The sequence below is a fragment of the Hyaena hyaena genome, unplaced genomic scaffold (genome assembly GCF_003009895.1).
Source record: "Hyaena hyaena isolate Hyena2069 unplaced genomic scaffold, ASM300989v1 scaffold_522, whole genome shotgun sequence".
NCBI lineage: Eukaryota > Metazoa > Chordata > Mammalia > Carnivora > Hyaenidae > Hyaena > Hyaena hyaena.
The window spans coordinates 1,245,424-1,272,793 of record NW_024081156.1 but is presented as its reverse complement, the minus strand read 5'-3'; the positions used below and the strand labels follow the sequence as shown (position 1 = coordinate 1,272,793).

Here is a 27,370-nt window from a genome sequence, read left to right as displayed (position 1 = left end):
TTTTCTCATTAATAAAATTCACCTGAAGTAATCTCAGATTTTAGGATATCAATTTTGGATAAATGACAGTGTTATGTCAGGAGCCAATTCTTAGCAAAGTAATTTTCTTTACATTATTTTTATAACAGTAATCCTGAAATATTTGCAGTCAGTCATTCATTTCCCATTTAAAATAGCATTATTATAAATGAGGATTATATACCTTTCAAAATGACAGAAATATAATTTAGGTATCCTGTCACCAAGTGACAGAAGTATGCCAAAATCATAGAGTCTACAAAGCTATAAACCTATTTAAATAAATTACAGGAAATCAGCACATTCTCTTACCTTTTAAAATTAAAAATTGTGTTTCATGAAAGCAGCCAACCAAATGAAACATTATAGTATCATTAAAACATATTTCTAGAGTACACTTCAAGCGAAGTTAAATGTCTGCACACATTTCTCATGATCTCCTATTATCAATCGTTCATGCTTTTAATGTAACCCTGATTTTTTTTACAGATCCACCCAAATCCTTTCTGAAAAAAAGGATAAGGACTAAATTGAAAATAACTATTTAAACACAGAAATAACCCTGAGAGATCTTTTAATACCCTTTCCATAACTGGGCCTCCATGAGCTGTTCAGCTCATGCCTTAAGGCTTATTTCTGCATGTCATCATATTTAAAAAAATAACATGCACTCCAATTTCAAGAGCATGTAGGAATAATGTAATACTTTCACTGGAATTCTTGGTGAGACAAAGTAGATAGTTACATCACCTATCACGATAGCACAATTTCCTAAATCCCTGTTAAGCATCTTTCTCTTTTCCTGTAGTCTGTAATGCCACAACTATAGCCATCTCTCCCCACTCCCACGTCCCATCTCTTCTTATCCCCAGAGGAAAAACTTACAAATTTGCCAGTAAAATGCATGGAAACTTTGCATTCAGACTGTGGCAGCATCTTGCTCCAAATGCTTCCCTGCAGAATCTTCTTTGGGGTGAAATGACTTAACAACAAATAGAAATGGTCAATATTCAGCCCTGCAATTCAAGTTGAAGGTTAAGATTCAAATGGTACTAGGGGAAGTGGTGGAAGGGGGATGAGGGAGAACAAAGATAGAGGGATGTCAAAGAAGTTTCCCTAAGATATTCTTAGACAAATGGTTGCCTTCATTTACATACAGTAAAACACTGAAAAAATGAAAAGCAAGAAAACATACATAACTATTTAGGTCAAATGTTTAATCTTTAAAAAACATAGTGTGGTGATGGCAGATGAAGAGTATAGTTAGAAGGAAGACAAACAGTTGGAAACAGAAAAAAATGATATATATGTAAAATATATATAACAGAACTTTCAAAGATAGATTGACTCCAGAGTTGATTGGCTCAAGGCCTCTTAGTATCATCAAGAAATGAGTATAATTTTAGGACTGATTCTTCTTATGATTATAAGATGGCTATCAGTAGCAATCAAACATACTTATTTACATTTTTGTATTTTTCTTCCACAGAAGAAAGTGAACCTCACCCTTAGTTATGAATTCAAACACTTTTAGGAGAGTGTTTACCAAAGACCAGTAGTTCATCATAGGGAATACCATATGCTGAATGCCATTATATAGCATTATGGAAAGGGGGTGAGAGTATCATAATTGGTTCAGAAGAATCAGAACTCACTTTTGGCATTGAGGTCTACTTCAATACCACTATGGATGAGATGGATGTTAGTGAGTTAAACACAACACCAGCTTAGGTCTACTTTGATACCACTATGGATGAGATGGATGTTAGTGAGTTAAACACAACACCAGCTTCATTTGTTCCCAAACTTGTTTAATCCTGCTGTATTTATCATTCTGATCATAAAATCTATTTCAGTACTATGAATAATAAAGACTTCCTTTTTTTTGAAAATGGCAGTATAAAGTTGTCACACACCCACACATGCTCCCTCAGAAATCACATATAAGCAATGAGGAAATATCAATCCCTTCTTTGTCCGAACAAGGAGAATGCTGTAAATCCAAACTACAAAATGTAAGGATGATTGCCAGGAGCATTATAGATCAAGCAGAAGTGGAGGAGAAAGAACAATAAGGCTATGCATAGTTGAAGATCTTAGAATGAGCTAAAAAAGATAAGTATTCTGCTAAACCAGAAGAAAACCCTGAAGTGCCATTTCAAGAACCCTTGTTTGCAACAGCAGGCCCAGGAGGCACAGGCTTGGAACAGATAATCAACATATTTACAAGAAATTGATTGTTTATGTGATGGTAATGAGAACCTATCCTACTATTTTTGTTCTTTTAACCCACTAATTGAAAAAACAGTAATAACCTGGAATAATTGACACGAACTTATTTTGTACAGAAAATAGCCTGTCACATGGCCAGCTTTGAGTACAAAATAAGGAATATGTATACAAAGACATTTAAAAAATGAAGAATGGGGGTAGGGGGGAACCTGGCAGGCAAAGAAAATACAAATGAATGTGTTTCTGGGTAGTTCAGTCAGTTGTGTCTGACTCCTGATTTCAGCACAGGTCATGATCTCATGGTTCATGAGTTCGAGACCCACTTCAGGCTTCTGCCCTGACAGCTGCGGAGACTGCTTGGGATTCTATGTCTCCCTCTCTTTTTGCCCTTCCCCCACATTCTCTCTCTCTCTGTCTCTCAAAATAAATAAATATTAAATAACAAAACAACAATTATTTAATAATATAGTTCCAGAAAATTGTCAGAAATAAATTTGATTGTATGAATGGAAAAAGGAATTTTTGAGAAAAAAAATGCTAGTAAAGTTACTGTATTTGGAAGAGGAAGAGGAAGAAGAGGAGGGAGGTGAGGAGAAGAACTGAAAGAATAGAGGAAGTGGAGGAAGAAGACCAAAAAGAGTGCTCATGCTTGTTTTCTTCATCTGCTTCTCTTCTTCCCTCTCTTGTTTCCATGATTTTTTTTTCCTATTTCCCTTTTAAATGTCATTTTATACTTAGGATTTTGATATAACTTAGGGATATTTTTAAATTAAGGGCATTGTAGAATTTTAATTCAAGAAAAATAGCTGTGTTTTCAAAACTTAGAAAAGAAACTGTTCTCTAATCTGATTTTAATATCTGGGTTTTTCTTTTCATTACAGAAAATTGAAAGCATTTTTGAATTTCAAAAACCTTCAAACCTGTTTAAAGGAAGCCATTCTGCTAGATTATTATGTATCTGGATTTTTGTGGGCTAGAGGAATGGACTTTTCTGTTATTCAATATTCAAAATTTATGACTTTACTAGATACGTTACTTCATAATCTTAGAAGTAAGTACATTATTTTTTTCTTTTAAGAAAAAATTTAGTCCACTGTCTAATGTTCTTAAGTAAAAGTTCCTAATTTTATTGTAATTCCTTTAATGAAAATTAAGGGTTTTTTTTCCAGGTAGATCAAAGATAGAGTTCATACCTCATTAAATTGTAAAATTTCAAATAGTATTAAACAATGGTAAAGTTCTTTTAATTAACTTGCCAAAGATATGTTAACTTCATTTAAAAATCTTGTCAATGCCATCTATCTCCCAAATGTTAAATAGTTCACATTTATTTAGGTATTTTTTAATTGTTTGAGCTGTTTTCATTTCATCTCACCTACAGGTATTACTGTATATCTGAGAATGATTAATGAGAAGAGGTACTTTAGTCAATATCCAGAGCCTATTAAATAGACATTCCTCATATACACTTAGATTTTGTGACTTTTTTTTACATAACATTAGAATGAGTTACTGGAGGAAATTTGGAAATTCTTCCTTAGAGCACTTTTAAATGTTATAAATTTTGTTTCAGAATAAATAGAATTGCTTCTTGGAAGGAAGAAAAGAAGGAAATCTATCACTGATATATTGCCAACTCTGTGTGCTAGGCACTATGTGTGATTCTAATTTTTAACATGCATTATTGAATCTCAGAGCAACTCCTGCATGGGAAGTATTCTAACCACTATCTCAGAGCTGAGCAAGTAGTCCACAGAACAGGGTTGCCAGCTGTGAAGTGGCAAAACTTCAGTATAATGAAAAGGCCATGAGCACTATAAACATGAAGGTATTTGTGTCTCAATTGAAAGAAATGCTTATGTCAGTTGATAGTTCCTTCCTTCCTTCCTTCCTTCCTTCCTTCCTCCCTCCCTCCCTCCCTTCCTTCCTTCCTTCTTTCCCTCCTTCCTTCTTTCATCCCTTCCTTCCTTCCTTTTTTAAAACTTTTTTCTTTTTGGTTGTTTGCTTGTTTTTAGTTCTTTTTTTAAAATTGGGCAGGTCCAAGACCTTGCTCCCCCTAAAGAATTCTCACCATCACTGTAGCAAAATACATGGATGCCTTTTTGTGGTCACATCTGTGTATCAGTTTCTAGGAGGAGAAATTTTAAGTGAATTAGCAAAACTAATAAAGAAGCCACTCCTGCCCTATGTACCCTTCCTGCTCTTAGTCAACCTTACAAGAGAAGAGTTAGTAGTTCTTGTATGTGAGAAAAAGAGAACATTATTTTCCTTCCCTTCAAGTGGGAGAATTTTATCTTTGCTTATACATAAGTATATAGTGACACATTACAGATAAATAACAGTAACAATGGAAGAAAAATATAATTATACTTGATAATGAAAAATAATTGTATGATATTAACTGACTGATCAGACAGACTATGGCTGTTTTTTTTCCTCGTAAACAAAGAACAGATATTTATAGAATCTTTGAGTACTATATATGTCTAAATAATAATCTTTCAACTCTGTTGCCAGAATTACTTGGCAAACAAGGAGCCATGTAAATCTCAACTTGCATGAAAAATAATAAATAGATGCCGATAATAAGATGAAATGGATATTTAGATTATATATTTAAGACTTCAAAACAGGTATTATCAAAGTGCTTAAATGAACAATCGTGAACATCCTTGAAATAAGTGTTAAAAAGAATCATGAAAGACATGGAAGATATAAAGAAGAAACAAATGGAAATTTTAGAATGAAATTATACAATAACCAAAATCAAAATCTCATTAGGTAGAAATAATAGAATGAAGAGAAGACAAAGGAAAAATTAGTGAACTTGAATAGAGAGTGATAACAGACTGAATCACTAAACAAAAAAGAGGAAAAAAGATTGGCAAACAAATAAAACCTCAGAGACTTGTGGTACAAAGTTCTAATGTAGAGTCCTGGGAGGACCGGAGAAAGAGGAATTTGCTAAACAAACATTTGAAGAAATAATGGCTGAAAACTTCCCAAAATTGGCAAAAGGCATAAGCTGATACATTCAAGAGGTTGACTAGACTACAAACAGGCTAACCCGAAGGAAAAACACCATCAACCAACTGGGCCTAACTGACATTGATAGAACAGTCTACTTCCAAACAGTGTAATAGTCATTGTTTTCAAATGCACACGGAGTATTCATCGAGGTGGACCATGTCCTAGGCCATACAACAGCCTTCAATTTAAAAATAACTGAAATTATACAAATATCTTCTCTGATCATAATAGTATTAAACAAGAAATTACTAAGAGAAATATATCAGGAAAGTCTTCAAACATATCAAACAATAGAATTCTAAAAGTATGTGGGTCATATATCTCAACAGATATTAGAAAAGGCGCTTAAGTAAGTGAAAATAAAACATGAAAGTTGATGTGGTACAGCTAAGTCCATGATAAGAGGGAAGCTTATATTACTAAAAGCTAGAAAAAAGTATAAAATTAACAATCTAAACTTAAACCTTAGAGAGCCAGTTTTAAAAAATAAGCAGAAATCAAGCAGCAAAGAAAGACAAAATAACAGAAATCAATGAAATTGGAAAAATAGACAAAATCAAATGAAATAAAAATCTGGATATTTGAAAACATCAATAAAATTGATAAACATGAAGAAAAACTTGTCTCCGAAAACAAAAAGAGATAGAAGGTACAGATTATCATCACCAGGTATTAAAAAAAATTGGGATATCACTATAGACTCTGCAGACATTAGGAGAATACTACTTTTATACATAAATCAGAAAACAAAGAGGAAATGAACCAAGTCCCCCAAAACTGCAAGCCAGCAAAACTCATGCAAGATGAAATTGATAACATGATAGCCTTAGAACTATATAAGACATTGAGGGGCGCCTGGGTGGCTTAGTCGGTTAAGCGTCCGACTTTCGCTTAGGTCATGATCTCGCTGTTCGTGGGTTCGAGCCCCCCGTCGGGCTCTGTGCTGACTGCCAGCTCGGAGCCTGGAGCCTATTTCAGAGTCTGTGTCTCCCTCTCTCTCTGACCCTCCCCTGCTCACGCTGTCTCTCTCTCTCCTAGAAATAAATAAAAATATTTTTTAAAAAAAGAACTATATAAGACATTGAATTATTTGTTGCTCAAAACTTCTAGTAAAAATCTGCAGGTCTAGATATTTTCACTAGAAAGTCCTATCAAATATTTAATGAATAAATACCACCAATTGTACGTAATCCCTTCCAGCAATAATTGAAAAAGTTCTTCCTACCTCATTTTATGAGGCTAGAATTATCTTCATACCCAAACCTGACAAAGGTAGTATGAAAAGAGAGAGAGGGAAAGAAGATGAAGGAGGAGGAGAAGCAGGAAGGGGTGGGGGTGGGGAGTAGGAGGGGAAGAACAGCAACAACAGCAAGAGGAGGAGGGGAAGAGAAACCACAGACCAATATCTTTCATGAACATGCAAAAAACATTTTTTCAACAAAATATTGTCAAAGTAACATATAAAATGAATCAAGTTACATACAAAAAAATAACACGACCTGCTGGAGTTTATCCCAGAAATTCACTGGTGTTTCAGCAGTTGAAAATTTCATCAATTTAAATAAAAGAAGAAAAGCTACACGGGATCATATAAATAGATACAGAGAAAACACTTGGCTAAACACAACATCCATTCCTTATTTTACAAAAGTCAGAAAACTAAGAAAAGAAATGATACTCTTCAATGTCACAAATGACATCTACAAAATACCTAAACCTATCATTATACTTAGTAGTAAAAGACAGATGCTTTCCCCAAAAGATCAGGGTCAAGACAAGAATGTCTACTCTCACTACTCCTATTCAACATAGGACTGAAAGTCTTAGCAATAATATCAATGGGGTAGAAAAAGAAATAAAATACATGCAGATTTGGAAGGAAGAAATAACAGTCCCTGTTCTCAGATGAAAGGATTATCTATAATAAAAAATTACACAGAATAAAAAAAAAAAACCTTAGAACCAGTAAGTTTGCAGGAATAAGGTGAAAACACAAAAAGCCAATTGTATTTCAGTTTATTAGTCATATACATTGTGTACCAAAATTTTCATAAATAGTATTATTTACAATAAGCTCAAAAATAAAAGAAATACTTAAGTATAAATCTAACAAAAAATGTACAAGATCTGTATGCTAAAAACTACAAAATAATGATGAACGAAATAAAAGAAAACCTAAATAAATGAAAAACATACTGTGTTGTTGGATTAGAAGTTTTCACATGGTAAAGATGTCAGTTCTTCCCAAATTGATCTGTGTATTTAATGCAATATCAATCCAAATCTCAGCAGGATATTTTCTAGACATACCCAAGCTGATTTTTAAATTTACATGGAATGGCTAAGGACTCAGAATAGCTAAAACACCTTTGAAAAATAAGCATAAAGCTGCATAAATCATACTACCCAATTTTACGACTTATTATAAAGTTAAAATAATAAAGTCAATGTTGAATGAGTGAAGATGACAAAAGGAACAGAAGACAGAATGCCAAATTCACTGACACAAAAAAGGTCGTCTGATGTTTTTGATAAATATGCAAAAGCAATTCAACTGAACAAGGTATCCTTTTCAACAAATATTGGAACAACTATACTAAAAAAAATATACACATCAGCCTAAACGCTTTACTTGATACAATTAGCTCTAATTAGATTTTTTAGAGGAAAAGTAGGAGAAAATATTCATGGCCTGGTGTTTTACAAAGAGTTCTTAGCCATAACCCCCAAAACATGATCTATACAGGAAAAAATTGATAAATTAGATTTCATCAAATTTTAAATCTTTTGTTTTATGTATGTCACTATTAAAGGAATGAAAAGCTACACACAGAAAAAAGTCTGCAAATCATGTATTTGACAAAAGACTTGCTTCTATAACATGTAAAGAACTTTCAAAACAACAATATGAAAACAATCCTACTAAAAATAGGCAAAGCTATGAAAACCCATAAGTCCTATCAACCACGAGGAAAACACTAGACAAACCCAAACTGAGGAACATTGTACAAACTATCTGACCAGTACTCCTCAAACTGATAAGGCTATTGAAAACAAGAAAAGATTGAAAAATTATCACTCAAGGGAAACCTTGAGTCAGGAAACATGACTGCTAAATGTAATGTGGTATCCTAGATGAGTTCTTCAAACAGAAAAAGAACATTAAGTAAAAGTTAAGGAAATCTAATAATAATTTTAAAAATATATATTTATGTATAAAAACAAAGAGATTTAATGGAAGAAAAAATATATATGCTCTAACAAAAAAGATAAACTTTTTAAGAATAAACTTTAAAAAGAAATTTACAAGTCCTATATGAAAAAGTCTTCAGAACACTTTCAAAGGTCACAAGGAAGTTTTCAACATTGGGAGAAATTTGACAATATTCATGGACATACTCCACATCAAAAAAAATTGCTAAATCTCACTAAGTATTGCAATAAAAATACCAAGTTTTGGTTGATGTTTTTACCTAGAGGTGGCTTACTAAGCAAGGTGATTCTAACAAAAATATGGAAAATAAGCAAACACAAATTGTCTTTAAAAGGTATAGGGGAGCTTGAGTGGCTCAGTTGGTTAACCATCTGACTCTTGATTTCGGCTCAGGTCATGATCTCATGGCTCGGGATTCAAGCCCTGTTCCAGGCTCTGCACTGGCAATGTGGAGCCTGCTTGGGATTCTCTCTCCTCCCTCTCTTTCTGCCTCTTTCTCTTCTCTGCCCCTTCTCTTCTTGTGCACATGTGCCCTCTCTTTCTCTCAAAATAAATAAACTTAAAAAAAGTGTAATAAACTATAGCATATCTTGTGATTAGCAGTAGCAGTAGTAATAGTAGTGTCATAAAATATCAAATATTTGAACACAATGGTTAATGACTAAACAGACTGACTAATAGAACAGAACGGAAAGCTTAGAGATAGACCCGAGCATTGGAATTCAGTATTTGATAAAATGACATTTTAAATCCATGGTGAAAAGATACACTATTCAGTATATAATATTGTGTCCATCCAGAAAAAATAGAATTGAATCCACCCCTCTCTCTGTCCATAAACCAGGGTGTATTTCAATTAGATCACTTTTATTACTTAAATGTAAAATAAATGGAACTGTAAAAATTTTGGAGGAAAATGTGGATTAATTCCTTACAACCTTGAATGGGGAAGACATTTAAAGCTATGCCTCAAAATTCCAAAGCCATAAAGACAAAGATAATTAAAATTGATACATAAAAACCAAAAGTCTAAAAATAAAAAATACCAAGAGAAAAATTTAAAAAAGAATAAGAAACTGGAGAGATTATTGTATCTCAGACACCAGCAAACTATTAAGTTCTATAATATAAAAAAAGCATGCAGGGGCAACAAGAAAAAGACCAGTAATGCAATAGCAGAGTAAGCCAAGGATATGACTAAATAAATACAATAGGTTCTTAAATGAAAAGTTTAGCATTAAAGATAATAAGGAACATGCTAGTTAAAACTACAAAGAAATGTCATATGTTAGATTGACAAAACTTTAAAATTTTGGTACATTTTCAACTGTGAAAGCTATAAGAAAACAGATACTATATTGTTAATAGAAATATGTATTTAAAACCCTCCTGTGGAGTTTAGGTTAGCAGTTATCTATCAAATTCACAAATATTGTCCCCTTTGATCTAGCAATTCCACTTTTGTGAATTTATCCCCACATATTCATTTAACATACATGTAGGTAAAGTTATTAGTTGCAGTCACGTTTGTAAAAGCAAAAAATGAGAAAATATCACCTGGAGATAAATCAGCACAAACCTGTTTAACTTAGATACAGATATAGTTGTATAGTTAAGTGTACACACATATTTTTCTTAGCTCTGTCCACAGAGAGGGCCTAGAAGCAATGGCCTCCTAGTAGTAATGAGCATACCCAGGAACCAAGTCTTGGTTTATAATTTAATTCTCGAAGAAAAGGAGCCAGAGCACCTTAGAGAAATGGCTGACTGTAGACCTGGAGCAGGGAACATGAAAATGAGCCCAGGGCATATTGTAGTGGCCAAGACTAAGTGCTCAAAAATCAAAATGATGGTGGTATGTCAATGGTATAGAGAAGCCAACTGAAAAGCTTCCAGTGTCCAAAGTTGGAACAATTTGAGCAAAATAACATGATAGTATTGTACTGAATTGAACAGTATTGAATTATAATATTTAATTATTGAATTGAATTATAGTATTGAATTATAACCCAAAGTACAAAATTAACATCCACAAATCTACATACAAATTAATGATTTATATAAATAATCAACAGTCTGACGTTTCCTCAAAACATTTAAAATAGAACACCCATATGATCTAGCAATCCCACTTCAGGGAATATATCCAAGTGAAACAAAACCATTAACTCAAGAAGATATCTGCACCCGCATGTTTATAACAGTATTATTTAAAATAGCCAAGATCTGGAAACAACTTAAGTGTCCATCGATGGATGAATGGATAAAGAGGTTGTAGTATATATACATAACAATGAACGTTGTTATTCAGCCCTAAAAAACAAAGAAATCCCACCATTTGTTACAATATGGACAAAACATGAAGGCATTATGCTAAATGAAATAAATCAGACACAGAAAGACTAATACTGTACAATTGCATTTACATGTGGAATTTAAAACAAAAACAAAGAAACAAAACACCAAACCCATGGAAATTGTGGTTACCAGAATGTGGAAGATGGTCAAGCTACAGACTTCTGCATACAAGATAAATAAGTACTAGGTATGTAATGAACAACATGATGATGGCAGTTAACAGGTGTGATATATAGGAAAGTTGTTAAGAGAGTAAACCCTGAGAGTTCTCATAACAAGAAAAAAATGTTTTTCCTTTATCCTTTTTTCTTTCTGTTTTATCTATATGAGAAGAAACCTATCGCCGTAATCACTTCACAATAAATCAAACCATCTTGCTGTGTGCCCTAAACTTACACAGTGATATATGTCAAGTGTTTCTCAGTAGCACTGGGGAGAATTTTTCTGTAGGAAAGGGTGTGGGAAGTGAGTGTGTGGGCAACAAAGATTGAGGAAAGTTTTTCATAATATAACTTCACTAATGTTTTTGAGCCATGTGAATATATCACCTATGCAAAAACTGAAATAAGTCAGACAGACTTATGGTAAAGGAAAAAAAAAAGAATATACGATGTTAACAGTCCTATGATTTGCAACCTCTTAGCTGAATGTTCACAAACTAGAAACAGAATAAAGAAAAGTAAAACATTTTCATGAATCTTCACATTCCAAATTTGACAAGATTATTTCCATTTAAAAAATTTTCCATAACTTACAACTGACTCAGAAATATTTCTTTTATGTGAAATGTTATATTGTTGATATCAGTTCAAAAATTAATTTTAAAAACTTGAGCAGGATCCATCCAGCTACTCATAACCCAGGAGAGAGTGAAAGTGCATATGTAAACCCTAACCAGTAACAAGCAAGGGATCTAGTTTTCCCTTTGGTCAGGAAAAAAAATACCCTCAAACTTTTAAACCTAACAAGGTTATAGTTATTATCATGAAAGAATATAATCGTAGCCAAGTGTGCCAGAGAAGGAGCTAGTCTGTTTATACTTAGACTAAAAGGTGGTAGATTCCTGAGCACATAGTGAACATTCACATTCAAAAACATCTTAACAGAAAACAAAACAAAACAAAACACTGTTGAACAGTCTGGGTTATTAGCTGCACCTTGGTTGACCATTAATAAAATCCTAGTGTGGGAACTGCATTTTCTACTGACTCAGTTTCTGATCTGTTCCTTGTCTCAAACTTGTGCTGCATTGTCCACAAGGCATTCTGTAGACAACTCACCTGGAATCACATTGGATCAAAACTAAAAGATTACGCAACATAGGATTTGTACACTTGTCTTAACAATATGCATTTTGGGATTGTTTTTTCAGGGTCTGACCAAATACAAGCTGTCAAGTATTAGACTGGATATTTGACCTCTGTTCAGGTTGATGGGTCTAGCTGGATTCCTCTGTATATAACATGAACATTAGTAAATAACCATAGAATACTTTTTTGTTCCATGAAGTTGAATTATTTCCCCCTAAATAGGAATGATAATAATAGGTAACATTTGTGTAGGATTAACTTGTGCCAGTCAGTGCATTTGCTTTCCAAATATTGTCTTGTTTAATTCACACACAGCCTTGAAATAGTTATATTATTCTCCCCATTTTAAAAATGAGAAAAATAAGTGAGATTTAAAAAGATTAAATAACTCCTTAAGGTCACAAGCATCAACCCCAGTGAGTGAGAACTCATCCTCCCTACTACTATATCAAAAGTGCCAACTTTGAGCTGATTCTAGAAAGCTCTATATACATGTAATGTAGTAGTATACATATTTCAGTTTACCAAGAGTTTAACATCCATGTCTTATTTGATCCTCACAACAGCACTATCATTTTGAAAATTAGTCTTATGTTCATTTATAGATTTAAGAAATGAAACTTAGATCACCTAGCTAGTAGATAAGTGGCAGTTATAAGGTACCATGTTAAGTCTTCCAACTAATTATGTCTAGCATGTTCTTTCATTACCCTAAATTTTCAAAGATAAATTTTATTCCTAATAGCCCTTACTATTTAAATGGTTTAATCTTTCATATTTTAATCACATCACTGAATGTGATTTCTAAATGAGCAAATATTTCCGTTAGATAAGTGAAGTGATAACTTTCCTAATTTTTAAAGCCATTATCTATAGAAAGACATTAGACATAGAAAAACAGTTTCAAAGTGTCAATTATATTTCAATATATGAAAATATTCATATAAATGTATTTTCGTGCTTGATAAATGTAATTACATCTAGAATTGTAATCAATTATCTAAGAATTTCTTTTTTCTCCCACATCTCTACTTAATACCATTTTAGTAATAAAATGATTCAGATTTTTAATCCATTGATTTTTGAATTGCTTTTATCCAACAGATTTTTTCATTTTTTAAGTTATCCTAAAACAGTTACAAATTTATCATAGGAAAAGAAATGCACAATAATAACTGAGCTTCCCTTAGAATGATATGGAAACCCCAGTTATCCAGCAATAACCTGTGTGTATGACATATATAAAAGACAATCTGGAGGGAGGCTATGAGAAATGGACCAATTGCCATTCATCAAACGAGATTTTAATTGTTATACTGTTTTTTGCTTCATTCTAATTCCCACAGGTAGAAAAGAATCTAGACTAAATAAATTGCAAGTTAGTGTTTGACATGTCTTCCTAAGATTTTTAATTATGTTATTGTTATTTGATCAGTAATTTGAGGGCATAACACTTATATCCCAGAGGGAAAGAGTAGCTGTGTAACCAGAAATGGCTGGGTCCAGCAATCAGCTTATGTTCTCATAAATCCTCTGCATTACCTGCTTAGACCTCCCTGAAAAATGTACTCCATTAGCAAGAAGTAGAATGTTTACTGATGGTTTCCTAAGAGAGATAGAGGTTGGGAGTGGGAGGGTGGGGCTCACATTGAGCAGCACACTATTCCCCAGAACCTTCATCCAGGCTCCCAGCTGACATTTCCCCCAACCCAAGCAGTTGCTCCAACCTTGTCTTTGCCAGAGATTTTCAACTCTCCACCTCCAGGCTCTTCTGTCTTATGTCCATACACTCATCACTTGTCAGTGTGTGTGTGTGTGTGTGTGTGTGTGTGTGTGTGATGGAATACTATTTTGCTTGCCACAAGTAAAAATGAGCATAATTAAACAGGAAAAAAAGACGGAAGTTCATATTTGTATTATAGACACTATAAATGTTGAGTCTAAGGCTTTTGACATTTATCTACTTCTTTTTCAACTTGACACATGTCATAGAAGATACTTTTGCTTTTTTGTTTGTTTTTAGTTGTAGGAGAAGAGACCACATCATTGACTTGTTTACTTTTGGTAATGGTGGCAAAGTGGTGTCAGCATCGCTCTGTGCTGTCATCTGGCTCTCATCACCACCACCAGGCATACATTTGAGAAACAGCTTACATAAGTTATAAGTCTGTATCTTGGAAAAGAAAAAAAATATCTGGATGTTTTACATAAAAATACATATTTCTGGCATCTATTGAAAATCTTCAGTCCCAAATTCCCACATGGTAACAATTAGCCAAAGCCAAGTGTTGGTTGACTCTGTTAATTTACATTTTCAGCCCTGAGTTCAGCTCTCCTGTCTACAGTAACTGAATCTACCATGTAGGTCTTCCTTAGCAGCTAATTCAAACAACCATTGTGTCATTTCCATATATGCTTTTATTTTAAGATCATCTAAAAAGTATATTTTCCATTTTAAAGTAATCTTTAGGTATATTTTAAATCATTTTTGCATTCTAAATGGAAACAAAATCTTCAGACAGTTGTGTAGCGTGACAGTAATTTATTATTGTTGGATGTGTCAGCTGCTATTCTTCTACAAAAATGTAATTATTAACTTATCATTAAAAACAACATTGCTATTAGCATTGTCCTTATAAATATTGAAAAAGTAAATATTTGGACGTTAAGGACATCTTGAACTATTTTGTTCCCAAAACATCTATCAAGATAATGCTTAAGACTTCTCTGGGTTTTATTTCAGCACTGCATATGTCCTTAGAAGACAGCATAAAATGGCTTGGAGAAGTTATGGCTGAAATAGGACCATCCCATTCACAGAAAAATGAAGAATTGAGTATCTTTAATATAAAGCAAGCCAATGCGATCATCGATTACTTAAAAATCAGGTATGGATTCTTTTTCAGTAGCACTTATTTTTCATTTCATTATATTTTATAAAATGTCTATTAAATAGAAACTAATTCAATTTTTAGACATTCACAGAATATATGCTGTAATAAACCCAGCCAATAATGAGATAATATTAAAATCTTTAATAAATGAAATTCAGGACATTAAATTTTTGGCTAACCTTGCATTCTTAAAAAAAAAAAAAGGTTTGTGTTTGATAAGTATAACTTCATGTAAAATTATAATAAATTATACAAAAATTTATTTTTTCTCTTAATCCCTAATAATATCATTTTATTAATAAAATGATCCTTTCAGATTAATCAGACTTGATTACAATGGACTTTATATTTTAGGTAGTTGGCCTTGACATCAAAATTTTACATTTTAGAGCAGCATTCATTTCCATTTAAACATTTACTTGAAATTCTTTGTATTAGAAACTAAAGAGACATATATACATGCTTCCTCAAATTTATTATGTGCCCTGAAATACTTTGTAGTATTAACCAATTAAACTCATTAAGTTTTTCTCTGTGCTTAGAAAATGATGGTGAATGGAGTGGAAATATTTTTATTATAGTGATTCTTCATTGGTGAACTAAGAAATTGGCCTTTTTACATAATCTGTCACAAGGTCTGCATTAGAGTCATGCATCTCTCCCCAGGGACATTTTGAGAGTTTGCAAATATTTAAACAAGAGTTGGTAAAAAAAAAAAAAAAAAAAAAAAAAAAAAAAAGTCTTTTGCCTAACTAAAAGCTTCTGCAGAATATCTTTTTTTCCTTCAATACTACACACTGCAGTGTTTTCCAATTTAAAATTCAAAATAAAGGGTGCTGCATGATGTCCTAGACATGCTCATGATGTGCTTGGCAAGGTCCTGGCTGTAGTCTAGAAGCTTTTTAAATATTAATGTGTTTAATATGATAAGGTTTATATGCTGGTTTCTGGCATGAATTAATAATAGAATATGATATCATATGTTTTTATATAATAGCATTTGATATAATTTGATTTCTTAATGTAAAATACATACCTCCTAATGTGTGTCTCTCCCTGAGAGCTGCAGTACTTTTCATATCAATTAGAGTAAAGTAAGGTCCCTGTGTGGGAGGCAAGAAGGAACTGGACAACCTTGCTCCCCAAGGTCTTTTTGTCCATCAGTGTTTGGGAATCTCTGGGTGAGGGGAATTTCCTGCACATATGTATAGCAACCTTTTTTTCTCTTCTTATCTATTTGAAACTGTCAGGTTTCTCTTTGTAGAACACATTTTTACATCTGAGCTCTAAGCCCAGGATTTTATGATGGGCACCAGGGCTGATAGTTAACCATAGCAGCAAAACCAATGCATGTGCCCTAATGACATCTTCCAAATGGGTGCAAGATTGCACCTCTTTTCTCTTTCATCTCATCTAACTGGAAGGATGCTCATCAGTGTGTTACTTGATATTTCATTTCAGAAAATTAAGTTAGGAAAGGATGTCAGTGTTAGTCACCATTAAATACAGAATAACTTTACTTACCAAAAATTTCTATTCTCATTTCTAAAAACAACAACAAAATAATGTTTGAGAGATTGGTCACGTGAAGTAAATCAGAACTATTTTTGATACTATTAAATCTTCATATTGTGATTTAAAAGAAATTATACATTTTTAAATTTTTTATTCAAATTTTAGTGTAACATTGGTTAGAGGAGTAGAATCCAGTGATTCGTTACTTACATGTAACACCCAGTGCTCTTCCCAACAAGTGCTCTCATTAATGCCCATTACCCGTTTAGCTCATCTTCCACCCACTTCCCTCCATCCAACCCTCAGTTNGTCATGCATCTCTCCCCAGGGACATTTTGAGAGTTAAAAAAAAAAAAAAAAAAAAAAAAAACCTGTCTTTTGCCTAACTAAAAGCTTCTGCAGAATATCTTTTTTTCCTTCAATACTACACACTGCAGTGTTTTCCAATTTAAAATTCAAAATAAAGGGTGCTGCATGATGTCCTAGACATGCTCATGATGTGCTTGGCAAGGTCCTGGCTGTAGTCTAGAAGCTTTTTAAATATTAATGTGTTTAATATGATAAGGTTTATATGCTGGTTTCTGGCATGAATTAATAATAGAATATGATATCATATGTTTTTATATAATAGCATTTGATATAATTTGATTTCTTAATGTAAAATACATACCTCCTAATGTGTGTCTCTCCCTGAGAGCTGCAGTACTTTTCATATCAATTAGAGTAAAGTAAGGTCCCTGTGTGGGAGGCAAGAAGGAACTGGACAACCTTGCTCCCCAAGGTCTTTTTGTCCATCAGTGTTTGGGAATCTCTGGGTGAGGGGAATTTCCTGCACATATGTATAGCAACCTTTTTTTCTCTTCTTATCTATTTGAAACTGTCAGGTTTCTCTTTGTAGAACACATTTTTACATCTGAGCTCTAAGCCCAGGATTTTATGATGGGCACCAGGGCTGATAGTTAACCATAGCAGCAAAACCAATGCATGTGCCCTAATGACATCTTCCAAATGGGTGCAAGATTGCACCTCTTTTCTCTTTCATCTCATCTAACTGGAAGGATGCTCATCAGTGTGTTACTTGATATTTCATTTCAGAAAATTAAGTTAGGAAAGGATGTCAGTGTTAGTCACCATTAAATACAGAATAACTTTACTTACCAAAAATTTCTATTCTCATTTCTAAAAACAACAACAAAATAATGTTTGAGAGATTGGTCACGTGAAGTAAATCAGAACTATTTTTGATACTATTAAATCTTCATATTGTGATTTAAAAGAAATTATACATTTTTAAATTTTTTATTCAAATTTTAGTGTAACATTGGTTAGAGGAGTAGAATCCAGTGATTCGTTACTTACATGTAACACCCAGTGCTCTTCCCAACAAGTGCTCTCATTAATGCCCATTACCCGTTTAGCTCATCTTCCACCCACTTCCCTCCATCCAACCCTCAGTTTGTTCTCTGTGTTTAAGAGTCTCTTATGGTTTGTTTTCCTCTCTTCTCTTTTTTCCCCCCTACCCATATGTTTGTCTGTTTTGTTTCTTAAATTCCACATATGAGTGAAATTGTATGGTATTTGTCTCTTTCTGACTGGCTTATTTTACTTAGCATAATACACTTTGGTCCATCCATGTCACTGCAAATGGCAAGATTCCACTTTTTTTGATGGCTGAGTAATATTGCATCATAGGTGTGTATGTATGTATGTATCTATACATACATGTATGTATACCACATCTTCTTTATCTATTTATCAGTCGATGGATATTTGGTCTCTCTTGAAAGTTTGGCTCTTGTTGATAAAGCTGCTATAAACACTGGGGTATGTGTACCCCTTCAAATTTTATTTCTTAAAATAAAGTTCTTTTGAGGAACCTCCATACTGTTCCCCCGAGTGGCTCTACCAGTTTGCATTTCCACCAACAGTGCAAGAGGGTTCCCCTTTCTCTGCATCCTCACCAACATCTGTTGTTCCTTGTGTTGTTACTTTTAGCCATTCTGACAGGTATGAGGTGGTATCTCATCGTGGTTTTGATTTGTATTTCTCTGATAATGAGTGATGTTGAGCGTCTTTTCATGTATCTATTAGCCATCTGGGTGTCTTTGGAAAAGTGTTTGTTCATGTCTTCTGCCCAAGGAACTTACACATTTTAAATGCAACTTTTACGGAAAATAAAATATCAGTTAGTAGGATATCTAGAATTGGTACTGAAGTTGTATAAGAAGAAATGTGCTTTTCTACAATACCTATTTAGAATGCCTCATAGTTCCACAAATATAAATTTAATGGTAATTAAATCATATAGTATTTTTCATTTTAGTAACTACAAAGAAGTTTTATAAATATGAAGCTAATTCAATTATTGAAAGTATAAGCATGTTTCAATTTAATCTGATATTAAATTTACTCAACCAGTGAAAGTCCTCATCAATTTAGGGAGAGTAGATTTTAGAACATGACCTATAGCACATGAAACTTAACTGGCAATAAAATTGAAATTTTATTTGATACTGTTAATAGAATCTAAATTGTACATTCCATCATGTGTCTATGATTTAAAAAAAATGAATACCAGAATTAGTATGTTACATTACTCACGTAACAGGAAATACTGACAAAATGTACTCATGCAATATATATACTTGTACATTTATATAATATATACAGATATAAATATAAATGCTACTGCAGCTTTTTAATATAAGACATCACTTAGATATATCTGGTCCCACTACACTTCTGTCATTGTGTTTTCTACCTATTTCTTGGGAATCAGGTGAAGGTAATTTGCATAGGCATTTACTCAATATAAGAAAATCAACACTGCCCTTCTGTGCACAACAGGGTATACTTCCTGGCAGGGAGCCCAGATGTCCTGACCCATTTTATTTCTAGTATTCTCCCTTTGATTTAGAACTAAGACAAGATATTTGACAAAATAGTGTAGGGTCTTGAGTTAGCTACAAGTCTTCTTTCTAAAGGAAGAGGGAGGAAATGTATTCCTGTAATAGAGGTGTCCCCTTGCTCTGAGAGGAAGTTACTTGGTAAGGTTAGAGGACCCCAACCAAGATGGGGACCAGAGCAAAGCAATGGGGGCAACTTGAGCTGCCCCTGCAAAGTGCCTCGGTAGCTACCTCCCTCCTCTCATCTATTTTACCCTGATCCAAGTCTTGCCCCGACTTGCTCCTTTGACCACTGCATTGGAGTCATGCATTTTATTTTTATTGCAAGAAATGAAATCCCCTTTGGCATGAGACAATCTAATTCCTATATGCAATGAGGAGAGTAAAGCTGAAAGATTATAAAATTGCAGAAAGGAAGATTTATGAATTAACTTCTTTGTGTAACAGAAGATGGAAGGAAAATTTTACACAAGTTCACAGAGAGGAAGCCAAGTTATTTCCAAATACACTATAGTCTTTAATTTTTCTACTCAAAATCAGTTATTGCCAGTGTAATATTTTTAACCTTAAAGCTTTGACTAGGTAAGCAATGTAAGGGAAGGAGAATTTGAATTTATTTTGCTTCATTGAATCATCAAACTTCACTAATCTTGATGTATTTTCTAGCCAACAAATCAAAGTAATGTCAAAAGCTAAGTTAGTTTTCTGAGTGTTGAATAATTTGAATGTACGATGTCCCCCCGCCCCTCCTCAAGAAAAAAAAAAAAAAAGAAAAAGAAAACACCATGACTGAGTCTGCATACCCATCACTTTTTAATGGATTGTGTTAGTAGTGAAATCAACTGCTGATATAACTCAGAGAGACCCAGCTGCCTGAGGATTTCTTCATTGATTTCAAATGAATTGAAACTTTGATCCATTACAGCATTCAGGAGAAGCCATTATTATACATGCTCTGTAGCTACATTTTGCAAATGTTAATTTCTAAGTTATATTAAAATCAATTTTCTTAAATAGCAAAAGGCACCAGAGTGAAAGAGAAACCACTAAGACAATTTTTTTGTTCTTGGGCATTTTGCTGTATTATGAGTCTATTAATTTTCCCAACCAGCAGGAAAAGAATTAGAAAAATTCAAATATTATCACAAACAGGATATTAGAAATCAGACCTTCAGTAAATTTTTAACTCTCAATAATGCATTGCTGAGATCTTTAAACTTACTTGAAATACCTGTTTTAAGAAACTCGTATCCTTTCGCTCTTCATGGTTTTTATACACTTACCCCTGCTCTTTAGGGTAAGAACTGAAGAAATTACCTTTCTTAAATTAATTCCTCTCTTTGACGTGTGAACAAATATTCTACAGGAAAATCAGACAGCTTCTAAATGGATTTCAGTACATGCTGCATCATTTTCAGGTGTTATCAGAGATTAATTTAATCTTGAATCAGTTTGAGAATGTGAGAAGTAAATGATACAGATGTAGATTAGAGAATTGAGTTCTTTCATTCCAGAGGAAATGGACTTCAGTTTAAAGCAAAATGTGAAAAATAATGTGAAGTTTGGTGTTATTTAGGGACAGTACATTATTTTATTGCCAGCCAAGAAAAGTCGAGATGCAATCTAATTGCTCCCTGATCCCAAACCTGTCCATTCATCACAGATTAATTGATTGGTCTTATATTAGGTACTGTGTTATATTGTCAACATCTCAAAAAAGTAAATCTTTAGTTTCTTACCACTTCTGGACAATTCATTTGGAATAAAACAGGTAGATCAGTCCATATTAGTGTTTAATGTCTTACTCAATATGAACAACTTCCCTTTCATAAATACTCTTACATGTTTGCTTTCTTTCCTAAAATAAATGTATCAGAGTTGCACATTTATTTTATATTTCAGCTTATTTCAACACTACAAGCTATATGAGTTTCTATTCTACTCTACAAGGGAAGAAATCGTGATAGGAACTGAGGTAAGTAATTTATCTAGATGGAACCAATTAAGCTGAATCACTTAATGCATGCTGATTGGCATCTGGATCTTTAACTGCTTAAAGCAACTTCTTGTCAATTACTTGAGTGCTAATATAACCAACTAGTAGTTTGCAAAAAGAATGATTATGTAAAGTGAGCTTTGGATTAAGAAAATAAGCTGTCTTTTGCCATTAAAAGCATTGTTAATCACATATACTTTATGTATTTATGGATCATTTGACAAAGAAAAACTGAATGGGTTATGTATGTCTTCATACAAAGAAAATTGGGAAAAGTGAGATAAATTAGTTCAGTTAAATCTCTTCTAATTTCACTTTTTTTTTTCAATCTAATCATTTTAAGGTCTAATTCAAATCCCACTTCCTCAATGAAGCAAACCTTCCTTCATTGCATCACACCTCAAAGGAAGGGTTTAGACAAACTCTTTAATAACGTTCTATTATTTTATTCCAGTGGATTTCTTTCTGCTGAATATTGGCTACTCTTACTCCACCAATAAGCGCATAAATAGGCACTGAGGTATATGGTTTTCTAATTATTTTTTGTGGGTTGATATAGTCAGCATAATTCAAATGTAATTTTCTTGAAGGCAAAGATGAGATGCTGTCTTTCTACCAAAGCATAGTGTATAATGCACCATAGTGGCACCTCAATTAATACCACATAACTGACTAAGTGACATTGAATACACTAGCATTTCTACAATAAATGGTCTAACTGAAGATACTTTGGGACAACTTTACATATAATTACAATTCATAATTGGTACAAATTAATTCGAGGTAAGAAAACATCTTAAGGAGGCTAAGGATGCCATAAAAAGTCCTCCTTAAGTTCTCTACTACCTGAGGAGGCTATGTTGCCTAGGTGTATCAGACATAGGAGTGACCATGGTCACAAATAAACAGTAAATAGGGGCGCCTGGGTGGCTCAGTAAGTTGGACATTGGACTTCGGCTCAGATCATGATCTCATGGTCCGTGGGTTCAAGCCCCCGTGTTGGGCTCTGTGCTGACAACTTGGATCCTGGAGCCTGCTTTGAATTCCGTCTCTCTCTGCCCCTCCCCCACTCACACTCTGTTTCCCTCTCTCTCTCAAAAAATAACAAACATTAAAAAAATTTAGATCAAATAAACAGTGAATAAGGGATATTTATTTATTTTTTTAATTTCTTGATACTAAGCACCTGGTGGAATGTGCCAACTATTGTATCTGCCAGGGTGTTGTTATACTGGATTTAATAAAGGGCCTACCTCCTAAACACCTTAGTCACTGTTATGCATCTTCCATTTGGGTACTTGTTCTAATGTTGGCCTTTTAAGCAATTAACTTAAAACAAAGAAAACAAGGAGCCCTTTCTGGTTTTGACTTCTCTAAATTTTCTTCTTTGTGGTCTCCTCATACTAGCTTAAATTAGGTGTCACTTGAAAAAGTTTCACTGAAAACATTTCCATGGGAGAATTACATCCCATAGTGCAACAGTTGTAATAATGATCAGTTTAGAATACAACCCTATATCATCTATTCAGCAAAACTTTGGGAAAATGATAATGGTTTTGCCAGTAGCATAAGCAGATATTTAGAATCATCAAGAAAAAATTTCATAAAGAACTTGAACAAACTGAGAGTTGAACCCCCTTTGTTAGTTGCACAATTGTGCCTTTCTTCTTTGTTGTAAGGGTATATTTAGTTGACATTTATGCTTATGGAAAGATAAAATGGAGAAAGTAGATTGGGATTGGCACCTTTATTTTCCTTTGCCATTTGTATTTTCTCCAAAAATACAATACCTGACCACAGGTATAAAAAAATCTTTAATGAAAGGATTTTGGGTCTTCAAGAATTAGGCCACTCATGGAATTTTAAAGGATTAACCAAAGCAGGTATTATACTACAATATTTAATGGCATTGTAGAAGTGTCTGATAACCCTTGGTGCTAAAATCTGTTTTTTAATTAACAACCTTTCATAGAGGAGGCAGAGGCCTGCCCTGCTAATGTGATTATTCATGCTGACCTCAGTGCTCTGAGACCAAAGAAGGTCCACACAACAACGACATAAATGTTCCAAGTTTAACTTTCAGGCTAGTGTTCAAATTAAAGAACAAAATTTAGTTTCACTCTTAATTGTGGATAGGTGATTATAACAAAACATATAAATCCCCTCTACAAATAATTGCTAAATATTAATTTTACTTATTAATAGAACATAAATAGCCCATACTCATACTTTTCTTTGGTTTTACTTTAAAGGAATTGGGTTTTGGATTTTGAATTTAGCAATTATTTCTGGCTATCTCTACTCACCTTTTTCAAAAAATTTCTCATTATGCTTAGATCATGGAGGCACATTTTTAGTGAATTATTATTCTCAACCTGCGATATGGCATGATTTAGAAATACTTCTAATAGATGGAGTTCTATAAGTGACATGTTTTGTAGTTCATTCAATGGTTCACCAATCATCTACGTTGAAAAGGCGGTAAGCAACAAGAATAAACTAGGATAACAACAGAATGGAGGCAACAAATGCCTGTCACTTTAACTACCTGGGAGGATGAAGTGCATGAGTTTCACTCATTTTATTTAAAGAGATGAGGACTCCCTTTTAGCCACTCAAGCCAGCTCTCCAAGTCTTGTTCTGGCAATGCAATTAGCTCACAAATCCTCTGACATAAGAATTGTAAGGGTTTCAGACTCTCCTTAGGGGATATGATATATATCCTCCCTTGGCCTAAGGCCCCACCCAGAAGGAAATCTGGAAACTGCTAGGTTCTTTGCTTTTATTACCTGAGAACCACAAGAAACATTTAATAATTGCACACAAATAACACTATCAGATATTAGCAATGGTGGATTTATTCCACATATTGAAGGATTATTTAACACTGAGATAATCTACTAATGTAATTCTGTACATTATCAAATTAGGGGAAGAAAAACTAAAGTGATCATCTCAATAGATACGGTAAAATATTTGATAAAATTAGACATCCATTTTTCATGTTAAAGTGAAGACTTCAATTACTCACTAATATAGAATTACACTCTTAACTCAGAATATACCAACACAAGAAACTCTCTATCTATAAATATCTTAATGAAAACATTAAAATACCCATCAGGAACAAGACAAGCCTGGTTATTATTGCCAACATTGCTTTTTAGTTCCTAGCCAATGTAATAAAACAAAAAGAAGTCAGAAATAGAAGAAAAAGAAAAGTCTTGACAACAAGACACAAATCTTTCATTGTTTGCAGATGGTATGATATAGAACCATCATTAAGAAAATATTTTATTATATTAGTAATAGCCCAATAGAAAAGGATCACATTGATAAAAATGAAAACCATAACATCTTTAGAAATGAACCTAACTAAAACGTTCAAGAATAATACAAAAAAAAGTAGTTTTAGTAAAGATAGTTTTTTTTTTTCATTCTGAGTAAATGGAAAATAAAACATGTTCCCAGTTGAGGAGACTGAGTTTTATGAAGATATCATTCATTCCAAATTAACCTATAAACTTAATGTAATCACAGTCAGAGTGCTGTGATCATGGTGGCTCTTTACCAAGTAATTCTTTAAATTTTTTTTGTTGTTGTGTGGGACACCTGGGTGGCTCAGTTGGTTAAGTGTCCATCTTCAGCTCAGGTCATGATCTCACAGATTGTGAGTTTGAGCCCCGCATCAGGCTTTGTGCTGGCAGCTTAGAGCCTGGAGCCTGCTTCAGATTCTATGTCTCCCTCTTTCTCTCTCTGCCCCTCCCCCGCTCATACTCTGTCTCTCTCTCCTTTAAAAATAAATAAATATTAAAAATTTTTTTTGTTGTTGTGGAGCATGTCAATCAAAATAGAAGGAATTGAATAGTAACACTCATATATGAGCTATGACCATAATGGTTAAATATTTTAATATGTGACTCTAAAATATAATGAATTTAAAGTAACTCTTCAATATCATCAATTGTGCAGCCAATGTCAAAAGCCCCTGATTACCTTATAACTGGTATGTATTTGTGTTTTATTTATGTATCTGTTCATTTGTATGTTTGTTTGAATAGCATCCAAATAAAATACCTACATTGCAATCAGATTCTTAAGTCATTTTAAATTTATAGGCTCACTATTTGAATTTTTTATGTCCTTGTAATTTGTTTGTTGAAGTATCTGCATCTGTCCTATAGAATTTTCCACAGCTGCTTTCCCAATTGCATTCCTGTGGTATTCTTAACATTTCTCTAACTTCCATGTTTCTAGTTAATGGGTAGTTAAATGTCAGAAGACTGGCTAGATTTCAGTTCAAATGCTTAGCAAGAAGAATTTATAGGTGGTTTTATATAATTATATTAGTAGGCAAATAATGTCTGATTTTCTCTCTTTTTTGTGATGTTAGCAACCACTGGCCATCATTACCTAGATCTATTATTTCATTAAGGGCTTTAAAAAATGATGATATTATTTGTCATCATTCTTTTTTCATTTATGAGCTAGATATATCTATGAAAAAAAACTTCTACTCTTCAATTATTATTTGATTATACTGAGATACAGTTCATATAGAAAGGACAGGATAAGTGCTAGATTCTTCTCCTTTCTTTAATAGTTTTCAGAATAATAAATTGGATTTTTAGTATCCTCCAAAAGTACCTGTGGTAGACTGACTGATGCCCCCACTACCTCAAGATTGTTGCACACTAATTCCTGAGACCTCTGAATATATAACCTTACATGGCAAAAGGGGCATTGCAGATTGACTAAATTAAAGGAATTGAGAAGGGGAGATTATCCTGGATTATTTAAGTGGGCTCAATGTAATCATAAACTTTCATTTAAGAGAGAAAGCGAGAAAGGGTCAGAGACAAAGGAGAGAAATTTAAAGGTGCTACTGCTGGCCTTAAAAATGGAAGAAGAGACCAGGAGCCAAGGAAATGAGGCATTTAAGGGATGGATAAGGCAAAGAAACAGATTCTCCTCTAGAGCCTCTAGAATGAATTCAGTGCTGACAATATGTTAAACTGTGAACTTCTCATATCCATAACTGTAAAATCAATAAATCTGTGTTGTATTAAGACACTAAGTTTGTGATAATTTGCTATGGCAAGAATAGGAAATTAATATTGACTTTGACATAATAGCACACATTTTTTTTGCATTTTTATCCATTTTAAATACTATTCTTATTGATCCTCAAGTTGTCTCATCTTTGACTAGTGATCTCATTGTTTTGTTTGCATACCTGTTCTGTCTGAATACCATATTATTTTAACTACCATAGCTTAACAGACTGTTTTAGTATATGATATAGCAATGCTTTTTCCTCTTCTCCCTCCATCTCCTCCTCTTTCTCTTTTTTTCCTTCTCCTCCCCATTCTCCTCCTCCTCCTTCATCATCATCATCATCATCAGTATTCGGTTGATTATATACTTCATATATGATAGCTTATTTTTCTTTCAATATGAAATTTATAATGAAGTTCATATGAAATTATGCATATGTGTGTTTCTAGTATATAACATATATAGGTAGTTAGAAAGGTGGCATTTAAAACCAGTCAGGATAATTGGCTATGTGTTTCATTTAAAAAGTTAGATTTCTGCTTCACCCCGAACTTGAAAATGAGTCTCATCTATTAAGAGATCTATTTCCTATAACAGTAGACATATCCCATAATGACAAATTATAATTTGGCCTATTACTTCCACTGAGAGCATCTAGAAAAGCTGGACAAGTTTTTTAATTTTTTTTTAATATTTTATTTATTTCTGAGAGAGAGAGAGAGACAGCGTGAGGAGGGGAGCGTGAGAGAGAGAGGGAGACACAGAATCTGAAACAGGCTCCCGGCTCTGAATTAGCTGTCAGCACAGAGCCCCACGCGGGGCTCAAACCCATGAACCGA

The 27,370-nt window shown here is 33.4% G+C and overlaps 1 protein-coding gene across 2 annotated transcripts in view; it reads left to right on the top strand.

Annotated features, from left to right (window-relative positions):
- The window catches only part of CABCOCO1 (ciliary associated calcium binding coiled-coil 1), a 121,443-nt gene that overhangs the window by 14,836 nt on the left and 79,237 nt on the right, over positions 1 to 27,370 (top strand). For both annotated transcript variants that reach the window (XM_039255360.1, XM_039255358.1), the window contains 3 exons: positions 3,132 to 3,301; positions 14,906 to 15,050; positions 21,380 to 21,452. In XM_039255360.1, the coding sequence (XP_039111291.1) occupies positions 3,132 to 3,301; positions 14,906 to 15,050; positions 21,380 to 21,452 (388 nt within the window). The remainder of the gene's footprint in view (positions 1 to 3,131; positions 3,302 to 14,905; positions 15,051 to 21,379; positions 21,453 to 27,370) is intronic.